We start from the raw sequence: 20,615 nt of genomic DNA, 5'->3' as shown, positions 1-20,615 counted from the left end.
CAAAGAAGCATTGCTTGAATTTGCTCACTTCTCTCCTTTCCCTAAGGGCTTTAAACTTGGGGTGAGAGGGGAAGAATCCTTGAAAGTCGGCAACAGCAAGTGTGATCGATTCACTCTTTCCTCCACAATTGGCAGCCAGCACTGACAGCTCTTGTGGCGGAATGATGATCCTAATGCCCTAATTGAGCTGAGTGCTTGGGGTTAGAACAGCATCGGCTTCTGAAGATTTTCAGATGATTATCGATATATAACGGGAGTTTTTCAGATACAAATAGGGCTACCCATTGCACAATAATCTTTGTCTTTTCAAATATATTTCTCAACAAAACTGTGGTAAAGTGTGAGCAGCAGGGTAAATTAAAGTGGGTCGCACACGGCACGGGTCTGGCGGACAACATGGCACGTTCTAAAATGTTGTATAATTATTTTCTATGAAGCTACATACACAATAAAGGCTCACCATTTTTAAAGTCGGTAACTTGCATAGTTTTCCATACAATTTTACTCAAATCATTATCAAAGGACAAAGATTATTTGCTCTAGCCATCAGTGGATGATATATTGTGTATATGTGTCTTTCCATTTAGCCAACACAATATATTTCAGTGTCAAGTATTTATTTTTGTGGTTTGATAGCTTGAATGCAAGAGACAGACACTGGGTGAGGTGTCAAGGCATTTATTTTATTGAAAATAATAATAAACATAAAATGGAGCAAATAGTGTCCAAAACAAAAGGTGAACTGGCATCTTTGTGGTGAAACAGTGCTCCGTGAATGTCAGAGGAGTGTCAATGGAATTGCTTAGGCATTAGCTCCCCTCCTGGGTCCGAGGTGCATGTGGTGGCAGCCTCCTCCCATGTTCATATCCAATCCAGAGTCGGAGGTGCACACTCTTTAGCTGCCCACATGGGAATCCTTCTGTTGGGGTGTGCTTATGGGGGATAACTCTCTGGGCCAGCTCTCCCTCTCGCTCGCACCTGGTTGGGAACAGAGAAAAGCACGAAATAACATGACAGTCTCAACCAACCGCAGGGAAATGCTTATTAAATGCCACTTACTCTTTGCTGCATCTGGGAGGCCATCCTGGTGTTTTTTCCATCTCACGTCAGGCTTTCCATCTAACTGGCGAACAAGAGGAAGAGTGACATCACTGTTGGTGCCCAACTGCACCGTCTCTGCCCACTAATAGCCCACATTCTCCATCACTGTGGAGGGGTGAGCAAGAGACAGACACAGTGAGTGGGGCGTCAATGCTCAGAGGCATTTACTGAAAATAATAATAAACATAAAATGTCCAAAAATGGAGCAAATGGTGTCCAGGGGGATTTGTGCTCAAAACTGAAGGGGATTTGGCATCCTTGCAGTGAAACGGGGCTTAGTGAATGTCGGGGGTGTGTCCATGGAATGGCCTAGGCATAAGCCGAGTCCGATGGCATCTTCCCAGGCCCGTGGCAGGTGAGAGGGGAAAGCGGCCCTCCTTCTAGCCCATCGACCATGACACCTGCTGTTCTCCCCAGCGACACATCTAACTCGGCCGAACCCTCCCTGCTTTGATCCTGGGCCTACGAGGATGCCAGCATGTGCACATGGAGAATAGAAGCTGGCTCACCGATAAGAGGCTTGCTCTGCTTTTTATGGCAGCATTGATGAGGCTCCATCCAATTCAGGTGAGCCTCATCAAACGCCACCCCAACAAGGCTTATTAATTATGCGGCTCTTCTCCTGCCCAATTCCCATCGTGAGCCTGGCTAAAGTACAGCCCTAAGAGGTGGGGCCACGATGACAAGAGGGAGGGGTGGGTCGTTCCGCCACGGTAGGAACTTTCCAGGAGGTTTTAGGTGGTATTATTCCTTTTTGACAAGCTTTAATATCACTGGATTTTGTTTGTCAAAAAGAATGATTTATTGAGTGCCTCCAGGTTGGACTTTTATTTTCTTCCTGGTAATATTTTTTGTAAAAATTACATCCATGCCCCTTATGTTGTCTATCTCTCAATGTCTTTTCTCAGATGCACAATGCTGACAAACCTCCCTCAGAGAGTCAACTCGGTGAGTATCCCAGCAGTTCTGTTATCTTTTCAAAATGAACAGGATTGTGAGCAAGTTTCAAACTCCCACTGAAATAATCAGGCTGTCAGAGCCTTCAAGTCATGTTCTAGTACGGTTTCGGGCAGGTAAGCTCTTGTTCTTACAACACGATCAGACAGAGCTTTCTGGGATCCATTTGATCATGGGCATAAGGTTTATTTTAGAATTTATTTAGCAGGCACAGCTGACTTATTGGGTGCAGCAGCATTAGATTTTTAGGGCATGCGTAATTGATTTAGGTCACCATTTGCAGGGTGCTGTATGTGTTTGACATTTCAGTGCAGCGAGGGAAATTATGGTAATCCAGCGTGATGAACAGATCGTAGGGGTTTATTAAAATGCTTGTAATTTTGGCTCTTAAAGTTACATAAAAATAGCCAAACAGAAGGCTCTATAGACAATATAGACGAAATGATCATATTAATTTGAACTCTTTATTCTGATAACCTCAAACCCTGAAGTGATTGATTTTTCTTTTACAAGTCTATGTTAGAACATTAAGCATACAAATTACTCTTAAGGCATAAAGGTCACTTATGATTGATTTGTAACAAATGAAATCTGTGTGGAAGAACAAGAGATTAGGTAGAGTAAGACAGGAATTGTCAGGATATCTTGAACGATGAAAGCAGATAAACAGTTTGACTACTGTGTGTTTTTTCCATTTCCCTATTTGATTTGTAACTTGTAGCACAGAATGAACAAGCAAAAAAATACATATATATAATAATTTCTAGAGTAAATAGATTTCCTACAAATTGATGTCCACATATGTGAACAACAGGACTAAGTTATTTTAAATAATACCAAGCTATAGAAAGTCATCAATTTTTCATCAAATTGTTTAATGTTTCCAGGAGTGTTGGTTATTCATGTTTTTGAGACATAACATATGTAACATTAGAAATATGCACAATGAATTATAATTTAAAGTAATGGCCAGCATCATCCAATCACTTCCAACCATGTTAAAATAAAATTATACATTATAAATTCTGAATCCATGTACTGAATACCATTGTCCCATGTCTGCCAAACGTGTTGAGTGGTCCACACATCATCTGCAGCCTGAAACTGAGCTTTTAGTCAGATTTTAGGAGTGAATGCACTTAGCAGCATAGAGAGCTGTAGGATGCTCCCTGATCCTTATTTAGCAAATGACTTAACCTCCAGTGTGCTGACTGTATGCATGGTCTTAGAACAGTTGGAAATGCACCTCATTTTCATCCTAACTTTATATAAAGCCTCTGAAAGCAACATTTTTCAGGTTTTGGAAGAACCCATTGATTCTCAGTGTGGAAATGCACCTCATTTTAAAAATAGTAATTCATTTACTAATACTAATGAATAGAACCATCTTGTACAGCGATAACAAAATAAAACATAACATTTATATTAAAATAAAGCAAAAAAAAAAAAAAAACAGAAGTTTAATCCTTAAATTACAGTCTAGAGTGTTGTGAACAGTATTCAGTCAGTTTAAATGAATTAAATGTATGCATTGCTTATAGCGTAGCCAAAATACAATGTCCACGCATGTGCACGGTGTCACACAAGGCTATAAAAAAGCAGACATAATGTCAATTTGTAGGAAAATATGGAGGGCTATTTCACCATGGGTTCCATCCTTTCCGATGGATTTCTAGAATTGCAATGTAAAAATGTTGGTTCGCTGTCCTTTTCTGCATATCGCGGTGACGTTTTGTGTCCATTCTGCATAACGCGGCGGCTCATTTTTGCTTATCGCGGCCCATTCGGCACGTTTCACGGCCGGCCCGCTCAGTTCTCACGCTGGCCAGTCAGCCCCTGATCGGCCCCAAAGTGCGTCGGCCAACCGGGAAAATGTCCGGTATGTCAGATTGCCAGTCTAGCCCTGGTTGTATCTCAAATGTGAATTTTAAAGTTGCCTTAAAGTAACAATGTACAGACAACAGCGGTTGTATGATTCATCAAGCAGGCATTTCTCATCCTTGTGGTAGATGTAGGCCTTATTTAGCAACTTGTTAGCAACATCCATTTTTAAGAAGAACACCATTTAAAAATTCACATTTGAGGTTTGCCTGCGAGTAATTTATGTTATTAAACAAAACAAGTCTCTTTAAAGAATGTTAAACTCTGACCTTATTTTATTTATACATCGAAAACTACTATTCTAAAAATGCAATGGAAATTTTCAAGGGAACCCGTGGCTTGAAAATGCTTGTGGGTTTTAGGACTACAGACTGAACAGCTCTATCGAGTACAATGATGTCTGTTTGAAATTATCTTTAGTCTGACTGAAAATGAGTACGAGATGGAAAGAAAGTAGGCAAGTATATCCATTAATCAACTTCATCAAGTGGAGGTCGAGTCTTTCGAAATATAATGACTTTCATACATCAAATAGTTGAAAGAAGTTTGAAGTGCAAAGATGCTTGTCTAATCTAACTGAAGTCTTTCTTTCAAAAAGGTATTTCTAACGGTTCAACCTTAGATAAAATAAATAATATTCTCAAAGCCTTTTCTGTGTGTGAGACGAGTGACGCAGAACAATTACCTTCATGGTTTTGAAGTTGTATTCCTTTTTTCCTTTGTCTCCCTGAAGTGGTTGGTTGCCTGAAGTGCTTTAGGCATATATGTCAATAAGACATCTTTTTGAGCTTCGTCTTCTTTTGTAATGTACACAACAGATGCCAAAAATCAACCACATTAGCATAATCTGTAATTAATTTCTGGATTTTGTCTGCACAGCGAACATAGAGCAGATATTACAGAGTAGATTCAGGGTAGACCTCACATGGGACCGTTAAGTTGTCAAAGTTAGTTTTAAATGTATCATACCCTGTAGAAGTTCCTTAAAGTTCATATAGAATGTTTGTTTTGAGTGCTGAGAATCTCAGATATTGCTTTTGAGAAGGGATTGAAAGCCAGCACATTTCCTGAATTGGTCATAATCGAAACAAGAACCCCTTAAAGCAGGCCGGGTTTACTCTCCTCATTCACCACTCCAGAGCTGTAGTACCAAATGGCTCTTCAGCCCTGTGCATTACAGTCACTTAACACAGTTACTGTTGCCATGGTGGTATTTTGCTCTCGGTCCTGTCATTTATTTTATATCTGATGAAGTGTGAAGGTAGAACTGGATGGAGTGGTTGAGAAATGGGCTATTTGAACATCCAAAAAGGGATAAAAGCATACGTTTCAAGTTATTTACTCTGTTTTTAGTGACACATCAAACTGTAAAATTGAACATTGTTGTTCCTATTCAGGAGTGTCCTTAAATGTTTTGAATGTCAGGGCTAGTGCATTCTTTTTTTTTATGCATAATTGAAGTTCAGTGAAATGCTTATGGTAAACACTCATATGGTGCACTTAGAACCTCTCAGTATAATGCTGTCTTTAAAGAGCATCAGGAGGGGTGAGATAACAATACCTCACAGCTTAACTGAACTGTAAGTTTCCTGTTTTCAAAAGAGAGAATTTTCAAGTTTTTTTTAAATAAATAATGCTTGTTTGACTGCATTCAATCCCAGTCAAAGTCAAGTCAACCTTTAATTTTAGTGCACATTTAAAAACAACAGAAGTTGACACAAAGTGCTTTACAGATCAAGCAAATAAATAAATAATGCATCATTTTCAGTTAAAGCCTGAAAAAGAAAAGGATGTTACTCAAAATGACACCAATTGGTGTCTTTATGCTATGAATTATAACTCTTTATCAGTAAAAAACAATTCAAAGGAATAAAAATTAAAATGTTTGTAATTATTTACTCACCCCTATGTTGTTCGCATGTTTTTATTTCTTTTTTTAAATACAAAGGGAGATACATACAATAAAAATAGACTAAAAGCCATTCTAGTGGTCCATAAAACTCATACACTCTTATTATAAGCCCTGAAAAAGCACACAATGGCTCTGTGTGGGGAACAGACTGTATGTCAATATTCGCTGAAAGAATTTTTGATGCAGCTTGGACATTATGCAAAAAAAAATAATAATAATAATATATATATATATATATATATATATATATATATATATATATATATATATATATATTACACTTTTGATGCAGCTTGGACATTATGCAAAAAAATATATATATATATGTATATTATTTATAAAAACAAATAATGTTTTGGCATTATGCCCAAGCTGCATCAAAAGATGTGTATATATTCTCAGAAAGAATTTTCATTAATGGTTAACTTAAAACGTTAAACAAGACGTTAACTATAAAATTTTAATGTACACTCAAAAAAATATTTTAGCATATTTGTAATATTTTAGCATATAAATTGTTTAATGTTTATTTTATTACATTTCAAATAATATTGTTATGAAATTGAAATGGATAAATCATACAATTATTGTTTTCAGTGTATAAAAAATGGCACCAGGGGAGTTCCGTAAATAATAATTGTTTATTGCTGATGAATCACAATTTTGAATTTATTGAAATTGTTTTACAGAAATGAATCAAACTTACGAACTCTAACACAGTTTTTGCTATTAAAGTTTAAATCACATTAAAATATCCATGTATTAGCAATTTAATATTTGTGAGTTGCAAGACAAGAAAGTCAGAATGAGTAGTAAAACATACACTCTTTAGGGAACTTAATGCTGCATCAAAATTATCACGCCATTCACGATGTTCCTACATTTTATGTGGCCAGCAAGATTATTTTCAATGCAGTATTTGTGAATCTTCAATATATCGCCCACTCCTAGATATGGCCAATATTATGCTGTACAAATTTTGTCTGTTGTATACCTACACATGGCTAAAATAAACTGTTGTGCACCACAAGGTTGATCTTGCCTGATAGGCCACGAGACTAAAAAAGCAACTCATCCACTTCATATCTATCTTCCTCCTCATCCCACGTTTTCTTGAATCTCTCTGAACTGGAGTGACCTGCTTTCCTTTTCTGGGATCTGCTCAGAAAAGCTTGTGGCATTACCTCTCCTGAAAGACTCATCTCTTTTACTCACTGTGAATATGCAAAGATGGAGTGAATAAAGCGAAACTCAGCCTTTTTTTGAGTGCCGAAAATCATGTTTACTCAATCCACTTCCTTGGAGCGGAGAACAGTTTAAAACCTGATAATGAGGCTCACAGATTTGGAAACTTTTAAAGTTGAGCTGCCTCCAGGCCCTGAATTATTGATGCAAAGTAGGAGGTTTAAAACTGCCTTCAATGCTGATTAGTCTTTGGGTGAGTTGTGAGCAGAAACGGCGACTGCAGCATTATAATGAGTGATTAAACTGGCTGGAGCTCCCTTGTCTAACTTCAGGTGTTGGAGTCCAGGCGGATTTCTGATGTCCAACCCTGGCTGAGAATCATGAGTGTTATTCTTTTTCCTGTTCTGCCAAAAAAAAAAGTATGCACCTACCAATCTTTTTCTCCTTTCCTTCCTCCAGCATATTTCTGTCTCATTTTCTCTCAAACACTGAAACGTGGTTTACATTTGCATTTAACTAAGATACCATATGTATGAATCAATAATGACCAGATGACTCATACTTTTGATACCTAAGTATTAAAGAAGCTGATATTATGTTCATTTCCTAATTTACCTTTGGCTTAAGTCAAATTCCATAAAGTTATCTTTACTTAAGTATGATGATTGGGTACTTTTTACAACACTGCTTTAAAGACAAATTCACAGGTATATAAAGATGTAAGAAATCATCACAAATTCACTGACCCATAAATCATGGTGTGCTAGTCATGCTGTGTGAATATTTATATTTTCCTTTTTTTTCCACCAAAAAGCTTTCATTTAAGCCTAACTAGGCTGAATATTGTGCATTTGAATTACTGTCATCCTGTGCCACCTAACGGCATCTAATATCAGTTGAGATGTTTTGCTCTGATTGATACAGCTTGCCTTTATTGGCTTGAACACTCATGTTGGCTTCTCTTTGCTCTCTCTTATCTGTTTTAATCACTTTCATGCCATCTCTCCCATCATTTGTTTCCCCTTTCATTCTTGATCCCTTCTGTTTGCTCACTCTCTCTTTCTCTCCCTCTTATATTAACCCAGCGAGTGGAAAGGGTTTGAGCAGCTTTGCATCAGACTTGGATCACTCCAAATCATTACATCTACAGCAGCACAATGATCTGAGTCACTGGAGCACAGCCAGTCCTACACTGAAACAATCAGCTGCGGGCCAGGATGCACAATGCCACTGCTTATGGAAATGAGCCATTGACATCCTTTCTTGTCTCCCATCGCCTGCAATAGAGTGTGCAAAATCCACTTTTTGACATTCTCATTGTTCCTTCATACAGTTTAATGGCCCCTCTTGTGTGTCTCTATCATTTAAAAAGATGTCTATTATTGTTCAAACTAAATTTAATTTAGGAATAGGTGAAAAATTGTGCCATAATTGGCCAAGTATTGTTTTCAGTTTTGCGTCTGTTAAGCATTGAAGGAATAGTTCACCCAAAAATGAACAGTCTGTCATAATTTACTCACTGTCATGTTGTTCTATGTCATTATGTCGTTCGACTCAAGTCAATGGCTGTGTCTCGTTTGGAAGGATGTGTCATCCAGACGTCGCATTTATCGTCCACATATGTCATTGAGGCCGTCTCTTTTCAAGAAAAGAGAGTAGGACACTTTGAACGCAGCCTTCGAATGCGACCTTCTTTCGTGGGAATTCTGATGATGCATGAGGTGTATCGTTCATGGGCAATCTTAACCCACCATTCTTTGCTTCAACGGAAATGTCTAAAACAATTACGCCAATTCGCCCGTAATTATGATGTTCAAACTCAAGGAATGTTAATTCCCAAGTTGAAGTACCTCAGTAGATGGGTTCAGAGTATATAATATGTATAATTATATTATTATATAATTAAAATAAAGTATTAGACTAAAAGTACACCTGTAAAATATATTTTCATTTGTCTTTATAGGCAAGGCAAGGCAAGTTTATTTATATAGCACATTTCATACACAATGGTAATTCAAAGTGCTTTACATAGAAGAGATTAAAATAAGAATTATTGAAACAGTACCATTATAACTCTCCTAAAATGTACCTCATACATTCCCTTCCAGATGGACTTTGTTACCATCTCAATTAAAGCACTCGCGCTTGTTAAAGTGTGGTTGATGTCATAGCAACCGTGTTACCTTCCGTTTCCATTTGTCCTACGAAGGCCTTCTCGTTTAAACGAGGCTTGTTTAAAGGACACTTGGTATACTGCAGCCTTCAAAGGATGCGTCCTACCTAGCATGTAGCCTTCCAAACGAGACAGCCAATGATCCGGTTCTTAGGTGAATGAATGTTTCTTGGTCTCAAGTTCAATTCATTGAATCATTGATCCTATTTTCAAGTTCAAGTCATTGAATCAAAGATCTTATTCTCAATCTCGACTGACTGAATCAATGATTCAATTCTCAAGTTCGACCCAGTGAATCAATTATCAGATTCTCAAGTTTGACTCAATGAATTAATGATCCAGTAATCTGGTTCATCTCACTGAATGAATGATCTGGACCTTAAGTCCAACTCTCTGTATCAGTCATCTAATCTCAATTTCGATTCACTGAAGCAATTGTCTGATTCTTGAGTTTGACTCACTGAATCAATGAGCTGGTTCTCAGGTTCGACTCGATGATTGAAAGATCAGAGTGTCAGGTTCAACTCGCTGAATCAGTGATCCGATTCTCAAGTTCAACTCATTGAATCAATGACTTTTAATTTAGATTTACTGAATCAATGTTACAATTCTTGTGTTCGACTCCCAAAATCAATGATCGGGTTATCAGGTTCAACTGACTGTATCAGCAATCCAGTTCTTGAGTTAACAGCTCACAAGAAGGCAAGATTATCAGTAAATAAGTTTCTGTCTTTTCCTCACACAAAGTTATCATCTGGCTTCAGAGGACTTGAAATATGGCACATGATTATTATGGACAACTTTTTACTGTTTGACAATAAACTTGAAACTAAAAGAATGCATGTTTGGAAAGGCATGAAGGTGAATAAATAATAACTATCCCTTTAACAGTCATCTGCACCTTTTCTGCTGATGTTCAGAGAGTTGACAGACCTCTGGGGTGGGTGGGGGGGCTGGTACAAGGTGATTGTCCTTTATGTATCCACTTGCTACCTCAGGCGCGGGTCCTGTCAGTATTTGTTTGTGCCAGGTGAATGGATGTACCACACACATGCGGGCAGTTGCCTTTGTTTCTTTGCATTCGATACGGCATGTGCAGAGGCGTTTTCAATCTCTTTCATTATTGATGAGATGTGTCTCCTCAACCTTCCGATGTTGATTTGAGACTTGTTGGGTCTGTGTGGCTCCAATTAATGTTAGAAAAGCCAGGAGATTGAGCAAAGGCCAGACAGGGGAGGATAAGCCTAAAACGGTAGGTAGACACCTGAGGTTACACCCTCAAACGTCACCTCTGATTACTTCAGCGGCAATGAGCAGTAGTACATAATTTAATTTAATCCTCAAGCATGCTAATCTTCTGAATTTTTTTTGTTTGTTTTTACCATTTTTCACACTTCAGCAACTGCCGTATGTCTTGACTCACCAGTCATGCAAGATTTCAATTTGAAAATCAGTGTGAATGCAGAAGAAAGACTTTTCACTTTTTATAGCTTATCCAAGCAAAGTGGCTCTGTGAAAGTCTTTATTGCCTGTGGGTAGGTTGCGCACGATATCTTTAAATGTCCCCAACCCCATTTTCAACAAAGATGATGCCACCAGCTCGGCTGTCTTCTGGAAGAGTGGTTTTGTGCATTTTGCCTATGGTTATCATAACCGCTCAAGATCTTATTTCTTTTACGTCTAGACTTTGGAGGTAAAATTGGCATGTGAAGCTATTTAGGCCTAAATATTATATCTTGAAAATAATGGAGTTTTACTTCATAATCAGTCTACTTTGTCAAGGCTGTACATTTTCTAACTCACATTTAATTCACTCCAGTCATTCTAATGCACCTGGTCTTGCTTATTCACCACCCTCTGGGGATAAATGTGCTAGTTTCTCTTCAACGTTTTTTTAGTGCACTCTATCTCATTCTTTCCCAACCCCACAGTCTTCATGAAGTTACAGCATGTTATGGCACAGTGGAATGGGATCTTATTGGTTTCGGTTCTCGGGAAGATGCATAACAGTATGTTCGTATGTTGAGTTGGTTCTTTTTTAGTGGTTAGTGAATATAATGATACACTTGCATTCGTCAGATGCTGAAAGATGCTAAAGACATAGCTCATTTTTTATCAATATCTTATTAGGTTTTGGTCTTCCTGAAATTCATGGACTCACTCAACACAGAAGTGCTCCAGGCACTTCTGTGTTGTCTCATTTTGCTGTATAATTGGCCTCTTCAGCCAAAAGGGGGCTTCACTGAGAGATTGAATATTGAAGATTGGTACATTTGCTCAATTCCAAAACCTACAGAGGCAGCATTTTTAGGCGTCATAGGCATACTCCGTATGTCAAGTCTACTCCAAAAACTAGGCAATTTAATTATGCTCCCTCCTAAGAAACCTTGTTTTGGCCAGATTTTGAGAAAGCATAACATGTATCCAGCCTGATCTCATGATAATTAATCGCTCAAACAAGCTTGTAAATGTACAGTAGTTGGTTATGCAATGCAAATGTTAAGACTTAACACATTCTTACATTTAAAAAAGCTATGCAGTTCATTGAATACAACTGATTGCAGGTGTCTCGGGAAGAAAAGTTGAAAAAACGTTTCGCACCCTCACTTTAAACTGTGCACACAAACAAGTTTAGTGTGTACTACCCCTTAGAAGGCAGCTGCATAGTGTAGTAGCAAGATGGTTCACTAGGTTTTGGAATAAGCTATTCTCTGCATTTTTAGCATTTAGAGGTGATCTGCTTTGTAGTGTCTTAGACAAATAATTGCTTCTTAAAAGTCCTACTCTTTAATTCAATAACTTTTTAATTGCTAACTTTGCCCTATCTGCGTCCGCATGTTTAGAGTGTACAAAGGTGATGGAGAGAGCAGAGAGTAAATTGGGCCGCTATGTAAGGTCAAAAAGAAAGATACGATGTCAAAAGAGTTTGCCTTTTTCCATCTCTCTGCATTTTAGTTGTTTGATGATTAATTAAATGCCATTAGTGTAGAGGCCACACCAGTGAAACCCTTCCTTAATTTTTTATTTATTTTTTTATACACACTGCTCTGTGCTTTCATTCTGACACCACAGAGGCATTCGAGAGAGAAAATGAGAGATCAGCAAGAGCTTTATCTCTGATGCTGTGTTTGGATAACCATTATTATAATATGGCCATTTAAACACTTCCAGTGGCTTCACCTTCTGTTAGCATTGAACCATTGTGTCAGCTATCCAGTTCTATATTACAGATCTTGCTTAATACACTGATATGCATGCATACTATTAATATTACTCTGGTACTTTTGTATGCTCATACACATACTTGCATCCATACACATTGACTTAAAAAGCAGACTTGGCGCAGAGGGTTTTAAAAGTGGCTTTGTGCTGCTCAAAGCTCTAGGATGTGAACAATGCGCTGGAGCGAATGCTGTACATTTTCTTTCTTCACTTCTCTCCCCGAGGCAAGCAGATCTGTTGGAGATGGGCACGGCGTGGTTTAGAAGGTAAATTCCCTTCCCATCAAAGCCAGCAGATCAATAGCTGCTTTGAGGTGGAGAAGGACAGAGCGGAGATGGCAAACAGTAACACTAAATTAAAGCAGCGTGACACTACATTACAGCTTCTGCCCACGGCCACTGGCACTGACGCCCTTGGCCTTGCATGGACAGAGACGGCTTGAGAACAAAGATATATTTAATATCTGGAGCAGAGGTGGGTAGAGTAGCCAAAAACTGTACTCAAGTAAAAGTACAATTACTTTATAAAGAGGTTTGGAAACCTTTCTAATATTTATTACGGTGAAAACATGAACAGTGTCCCACAGGGACATTATTTATAATGCTGAAATATAAACCAAAGCAAGATTATGCTTTATTAATGCCTACCTTCACGATTTCATAGCTTTTATAGTCCTGCGTGGATCCTTAGTTCAGTGTAGTTACAGTTTTCAGTATCTAAAGAATTTCTGTACAGCAGTACCACCGCTCCCTAAACACAGAGTACGCAGCCTGGGTAAGGCCCCAAACCCGGTCACGCAACACACTCCGCCATATGATCGCCTCGTGCCCGCACATCTCTCACGCGTGCTCCTCGCTGTGCATGCACAGAAATGCTGTCTGTAACTTAGATGTTTACATGGATTTATACAGTAGGCAGTTTAATCCACATGCACTAATCAGCCCGAAGTAGCGGTGACAGTTTCCAGTACCCCCAGGAGGGCGCGGGGTAAATGCATAAATACTGCTCATGACATACGGGAAGTGGGACAAAGCTCACTGATATATTTCTGCACTGATTTAAAAATGTTCACTTAAAAACTGAGTCACAAGAGCCCATATTTACAGAATCACCATGAAAATGACCATCAACATGTCATAGAAATGCCTACATTATCCTTAGAGCCACAACTTACCTCAATGTGCTGCAGTTAGAGCTGCAATTTTAATCTTGAAATATCCGCTTGTCTTGGTGTTAAATGAACTTGAAATGAACTTGTCTTGGTGTTAAATGGAAATTCTTTGGTCTCAAACAGGGATGTAGGAACGATCTGAAAACTGGGGGAACATTCTAAAATAGACTCTCTTCGTGATTTGACAGTTTGAAAGTATACTTTTTTTTAAATATCTTTTATGTTTTTAAGAATATGTGATATACTTTCAAAATTATATCAACTGAACTTTTAAGAAACATCAGCATTTTTATGATATAGCTTAAATAATTAGAACTATGTAGAAAAATATATGAATTGGTCAAACATTGGTCCAGTAAGCCAGAACCAAAGAATCAAATCACACACAAAGAAAAAATATCCTTGATTTGTCAAATATAATCTTACCTGAACGATTTCAGAAGCTTGTGTCACCTCTCGGTCTACACTGTTGACTTGGTCACTTATCTTTCTTTTTTTTTTTCTTCTAAAATAGATATGCCACAAACCTCAACATCATCATTAATCTAAATGAAATCTAATAGCCAAACAAAAACATGGAAAAGTCGAAGAACAATATCATTGTTTAGATGTTGGATCCAATGGGACTAAAGGCACACCTGAAGGAAAATTAGCTTTTTTCTGGTCTCAAATCAGGGGGAATTATTATTGTTTATATATATATATACACTCACCTAAAGGATTATTAGGAACACCATACTAATACTGTGTTTGACCCCCTTTCGCCTTCAGAACTGCCTTAATTCTACATGGTGTGGCGATATGGAAGAAATCCATACCAGCTTTTCAATTTCTAATGGGCGTAAACCTAGTAGGTTATCGAAGTGGGACACAAGTTACCTGAAGGACGTCGTTGCTATTGTTGCTGAAATTTCTGTGTATGCGCTGACTGGGTGCGATCGCCAAAGTGACGGAGGATTTGAGCTCTGCATGGTTCGCTTCGCTTGCCTGGTGCAACATTATCCAGCCTGCTTCGCCTGCCTCAGGTACTAGTCTTGATGTCTGTCATCTTTTAACCTCACGCCAAATCTCCAAACCTTTTCCTGGCCCTGGATTTGCGGCCGCTACACAGACTGCTTCACGCAGCCAAACAAACACACACACACACACACACATTCATACACGCCCATTACACACGCGCACACCCCAAATATATATATATTTTGGATTATTTATTTTTCTTTGGTTTGTTTTCCATTTCTTTTCTTTTTGTTGGAATTGACCACGAAAGGCAGAGTTTGAAAAAAATAACGTAATTAAGACATTAATGAATCAAGGACTCTCGTGACTTTTGGTTTTGTTTGTGAAATCTTGAATTGAACTTGCAGCAATCTTACTGTCCTGACTGTTTTTGTCATGTGAGGCAAAGAGAAAAAAAATACAAACTCTGTGTGAAAATTGACCTTCGTGTAACTTTTTGTCTTTGGTTTTGGTTTAAATGTTTTCATAAATAACCATTTTTTGACTGAAACCCTTCAATCTGTGAATGCGTGTCATTTAAGCCCCATCTTATGTTACTGTGGGTATTGGAAGGGATTCATTTTCGTGTAACCGTGGTTTGAGCTATTGATTCAACAAGGTGCTGTGAAAGCATTCTTTAGAAATGTTGGCCCATATTGATAGGATAGCATCTTGCAGTTGATGGAGATTTGTGGGATGCACATCCAGGGCACGAAGCTCCCGTTCCACCACATCCCAAAGATGCTCTATTGGGTTGAGATCTGGTGACTGTGGGGGCCATTTTAGTACAGTGAACTCATTGTCATGTTCAAGAAACCAATTTGAAATGATTCGAGCTTTGTGACATGGTGCATTATCCTGCTGGAAGTAGCCATCAGAGGATGGGTACATGGTGGCCATAAAGGGATGGACATGGTCAGAAACAATGCTCAGGTAGGCTGTGGCATTTAAACGATGCCCAATTGGCACTAAGGGGCCTAAAGTGTGCCAAGAAAACATCCCCCACACCATTACACCACCACCACCAGCCTGCACAGTGGTAACAAGGCATGATGGATCCATGTTCTCATTCTGTTTACGCCAAATTCTGACTCTACCATCTGAATGTCTCAACAGAAATCGAGACTCATCAGACCAGGCAACATTTTTCCAGTCTTCAACTGTCCAATTTTGGTGAGCTCTTGCAAATTGTAGCCTCTTTTTCCTATTTATAGTGGAGATGAGTGGTACCCGGTGGGGTCTTCTGCTGTTGTAGCCCATCCGCCTCAAGGTTGTGCGTGTTGTGGCTTCACAAATGCTTTGCTGCATACCTCGGTTGTAACGAGTGGTTATTTCAGGCAAAGTTGCTCTTCTATCAGCTTGAATCAGTCGGCCCATTCTAATAATCAGTCGGCCCACCCTAATAATCCTTTAGGTGAGTGTGTGTGTGTGTGTATATATATATATATATATATATATATATTGGAGCAACATAATATGTGTAAAATTAAATAACAATTGAAGGTTGTTTTTATAAAAATTTTGTTTTGGAAAAAATGTGGTGAGGGAGCCTTTTACCCCACACTTGGGTTAAAAGGCTAAAACAATGTGTTTTATGGGGGGCATTTAGCCCCTGAATCAAGGGGTCTTTTTAGCCCAAGTTCTATCCTTTCACTTATTGGACAGTTATTAGAAAAACTTTTGTTTTAATGACTTTGACAAAACTGAAAATGGTAAACAAATATTTTGTCTCAAAATAAATATGTTAATTTCAGGGATTTCATTGTACATACATTTGCAACATTTAAAAAAATTATAAAAACTTTGCTTTGGACAAAGCACACAAATATTTCCACTCCTCACGCAGACTGCTGAGAAAACACTGTCACATACACTCACAGCGTGACATGAGATATGATATCATTTTTTTTTTAATTAGCTTGGTTGAAAAGTTTTCCATCATTGTTATCTGCCAAAATGACGAACAGAATTTGGAAATATCCATCAATGTTTTAAAAAATACAAGTGACGGATAATTAGGTTAAAGCAACCTCTGCTTATCTGGTGTAACTCAAAATGATTTGGGGGCGGGGGTGCAAAATTCATTTACCAGCAGGTATTAAGCCACCTGTACTGGAAGTACGGCACATCCAAGAGGAAGTCTCTCACCGTAATGGCGCTGCCCATGGAGAAGTCAGGAAAAAGGTGGATAGATTGCATGATGTTCATAAACGTCAGTGCTATTACACAGAAAGCAGGCGGTAAACAGAATTTGATTAAAAACAGATGTTTACATTTCAGATGTATGCATCTTCTAATTATCATGGGAGCAAAAACTCATCCAAAAAATATCAAATGATGGAAAAGAGCTTTAGAACGTAAAACATACATTATATTCAGATATGCAGTGTAGCAGAGTGTACATTCTGCATTTTAAAGAGCCGATTTAGGTGTTGGATTGCAGTGGTGGAGTGATGCTGTACAGTCTCCATAAACTGCCAGATTGTTGTTATCTGATGCATCCTGCACAACTCAGCACACAGAACATGCCTGAAAAATATGGATTTTTGGTGGTAATGTTTTGGGCATGTTTGTGCTTTTACATGATTTACATAAGTTGGTTCCTAAAACAATGCAGACAGTGCATGTTTTAGAAATAAACATCGCTAGCAGCTGGCACAATTCATTTGAAATGTATTCCTCCAACAGTCTTGCTCACGTCAGCTGTTTCATGCATTCCCGCTCTCTCGGCTAGTCATGGAGAAAGATTACCAAGCTGTCATCTTCCTTGTGCACGTAATCTTGTTTGTGTTGTTGACAAATGAGCCTAATTTCTCAGAGCTGCTTAAAAATGTCACAAAGTGGGAAAAGTTGCTGTTTAATCATAATTTATGGCATACAATATTAACTTTTTGGCCGCATTTTTGTGCAAACACTCGAAAATAAAGACATCCAGAAAGCCATGTCTGGCAGAGTGCCTTGTTCATGTGCTGAGTTAAACGGGAATGGAGTGCATGATGAAGTGACTGCAAGACTTATTAAAGAAGTGACACTTCTCATTGCTGCGTGGGTTTTATTACATGCCAGAGCTTTCTCGCTCTGGAAAATGTATGAAAGCAAAGTTAATTCTCTTATACAGCCTACAGATTTACTGTGTGTTTTCAGTGTGTGGGTGTTGTTGTGTAATGAAGTGGAAAGTGAGCAAATTTCTTCAGAAAATTGGCTTGTTATTGTCATATTATTGGTTATATTTACTCTGCACCTGTGAGGAGGCTTTTAATTATGATGTATAACCGGTAAATAACTTCTAAATCTGTTTATGGTTTCCTATATGGTTAATGTATGTAAACTGATGCAGAATAAATGCTTCTTGTGATGACTGTGCTCTTTAAAGTACTAGGTTGGAAAAATCATGTAAATTGAACAAATGTCCTCATTTATTCCCCCTCATGACATTCCAAACTAGAGGTCTGCAACCGGGGCAGTTTTTCATCTAGGGCTTCGGGTCGTGTTTGTAATTAATATAAGAAATAAACCTACCGAACTTGTTTCGTGCAGTCGCCTCACTCACAGACATCCAAACGAATTTAAGGGCTGTTACAACCGAACTTGTTTTTGCACACATCTGTTCTGTTTCCCCATTTTTTCCTCTGCTGAATGTCTTTGACTGTTGCACTGCGTCTCACTGTTTCTTCAGTGTTTCGCGCAGGACTGGCACATTTTGATCACCGTGTCAAGTTGAAAATAACTTTTTTCAAAAATGCGCGTCGAGACACTTGACCTCAGTTTCATTTGTTGTGCTTCGTCTAGCTTGTTTTAGCGCAGGTGTTACAATCATTCAACTTTCTGAATAAGTTCAGGCTGCAAAGAGGGGACTGTTGCATTGTTTCATATTAAGCAAGTTTCAGCGCATAAACGGTTAGGCAACCTTTCTGCTGTAATGTACTGAGGTGTTGGCGTGCCTTCTTAAAAGTGTATATGTTTACTGTTTCAATAGTGTTATAAATGTTGCCTAGTACTTGATAGGATAAGAAATTATAAAGACACTGATCGATTTTGTTGGGGCAGGGTAGTGTCGGGCCACACTGTCTCGGGTCAGGTTGGTTAGGTTCGGGTTTTGTTTTAAGGCCTGTGCAGACCTCTATTCCAAACCAGTGTTAAACCCAAATAGAGACTGTAGCTGTCGAGCTCCAAAAAAAATAAATACAAAATAAAAGCATCATTAAAGTAGTCCATATGTGTACAGCCTGTGCTCTGTATATGTTTTTTTAAAGTGCCTGTGAAGTGCTTCGAGCCTGATTCGATTTGTTGCTTTGATGTATTTCCTGCTGAAACAGGAAATGGGGGTGGGACATGTCAAAATAGCCAGTACAGCCACACACACATACCCTTTTAACCATGCTGCTCATGTCAGAGTCGCTTAGCAGGGAAACTTTAGAAGAGATCTAAATGCCAGCCAGTTTTTTAAATCTTGAGAACCGAATGAGGATCTAACTAAACCTGTTACTGCATAACAAGCCCACAAACGAGCGCATCGCAGTCTTTGCTTACAACTAGGCTGGAGCCAGTGCCAAAACAGATGAATATAGAGCAAATAAGAGAGTAAAAGACAACATATCCTTGTATTGAATCACAGTAAACTAAGCTAAATGTACAGAATACTTACTTGAGTTGAACATCACAAGAAACCTACAGTTTATATAAATAAACTCAAAAGATTTTCCTCACGTCCATCTCCCGCAATGGCACGTCCCAATCAGAAATGCCCCACTCCCTTCAAAGACAATTTCCCTCCACTGTGAGAGCTTTATATGGCTGAGGATAACGGAAATTCTGTTTGGAATTACCCCACAGCATGGATTGTGTTTCCTTCGAAGTGACCCGCAAAGGTATGATCAGTACCAGTTAGAACATAGCCAGATGTGCTGAACAGTTGTAAGGGGAGGGTGTGTTTTAGTTGAAAGCATTTGATTGGACAAGGTTTCTGAAACTCTAGAGAGAGACTGCATATTTTAAATGCTTATATCCTCTGAAAACTTATTTTGTTCATGTTTAAATGTACACTAGCAAAAAGATGACCTTAAAACTAATAGATACGGACTAAAAGCAGAAAAACTATACAGCATATGTTATGGTTTATTGCCGCTTTTGGAGCTTGACACAATCCATACCCATTCACTTTCATGGAAAGGAGCAGTTTCGTCAATTTCAGAATGTCTCCTTTTATGTTGCACAGAAGAAAAAAAATCATTAGGGTTTGGAACAACTCCATGAGGGTGAGATAATAATGACAGAATTTTCATTTTTGGTTGAACTATCTTTTTAAATAACTTTTTAAATAAATTATTTAAATTGTGTCATATTAGTTCATGTATTGCAAATACATAAATAAATGCAGATGTTGTTCCATGGCCCTTGTGTTTTGATGGTAAATATAAAGTTCATGTAAAGGTTGCAGTGACTGTAGTGACATTTGATAAATGTCACACATTGTACTCTGTGTGAGCAGCATCTCAGTGCATTAGATCAACGTCTAATTACACCCATATCAAAGTCACCACTCACAGGCCTTTTAACAGAGTCATTTTTATCAGGCCGACTCACTACCATTTATGGTTACTTGACACGTTTATTCCAAGGTTATTTGAGTTCATTCTCTGTTTTTAGAACTCATTGTAATTTAATCATGTATGTATTATTCAGGAGACTTTCAAGAGGTTATTGTAATGGTGAAACTGCTATTGGAGATGAGCAGCAGAACTGAGTCTTGACCTTGAGTCTGGTTAAGAGTTCTGCGTAGTGAAGACTAGATTTTTTTTATTTAATTCTAGCCTCGGATCCATCAAAGGACAAACTATGCCCTTTGCCACTTTAAGTCCTTTGTCTTCCGCAGTGTTGACCCTAGTACTTCCCTATTTCTGACCCTGCCAAACTGTATAATCTTTTATGTTAGGATTAAAGCATTATTATCTTTTTCATTTCACAAGTTTTTCATTATTGAAAAGAAAAAGTAGAAAGTATTATTATTATTAACA

The 20,615-nt window shown here is 38.3% G+C and overlaps 1 protein-coding gene across 1 annotated transcript in view; it reads left to right on the top strand.

The window, feature by feature from the left end:
- b3glcta (beta 3-glucosyltransferase a) overlaps positions 1-20,615 on the top strand; it is a 106,222-nt gene that overhangs the window by 32,217 nt on the left and 53,390 nt on the right. Inside the window, exon 3 of the mRNA XM_052107451.1 lies at positions 2,010-2,049. Coding sequence (XP_051963411.1) covers positions 2,010-2,049 — 40 coding nt within the window. The remainder of the gene's footprint in view (positions 1-2,009; positions 2,050-20,615) is intronic.

Source organism: Xyrauchen texanus, chromosome 36 (assembly GCF_025860055.1).
Source record: "Xyrauchen texanus isolate HMW12.3.18 chromosome 36, RBS_HiC_50CHRs, whole genome shotgun sequence".
Lineage (NCBI taxonomy): Eukaryota > Metazoa > Chordata > Actinopteri > Cypriniformes > Catostomidae > Xyrauchen > Xyrauchen texanus.
The sequence above is the reverse complement of the archived record's forward strand: the minus strand, read 5'-3'. Positions and strand labels throughout refer to the sequence as shown.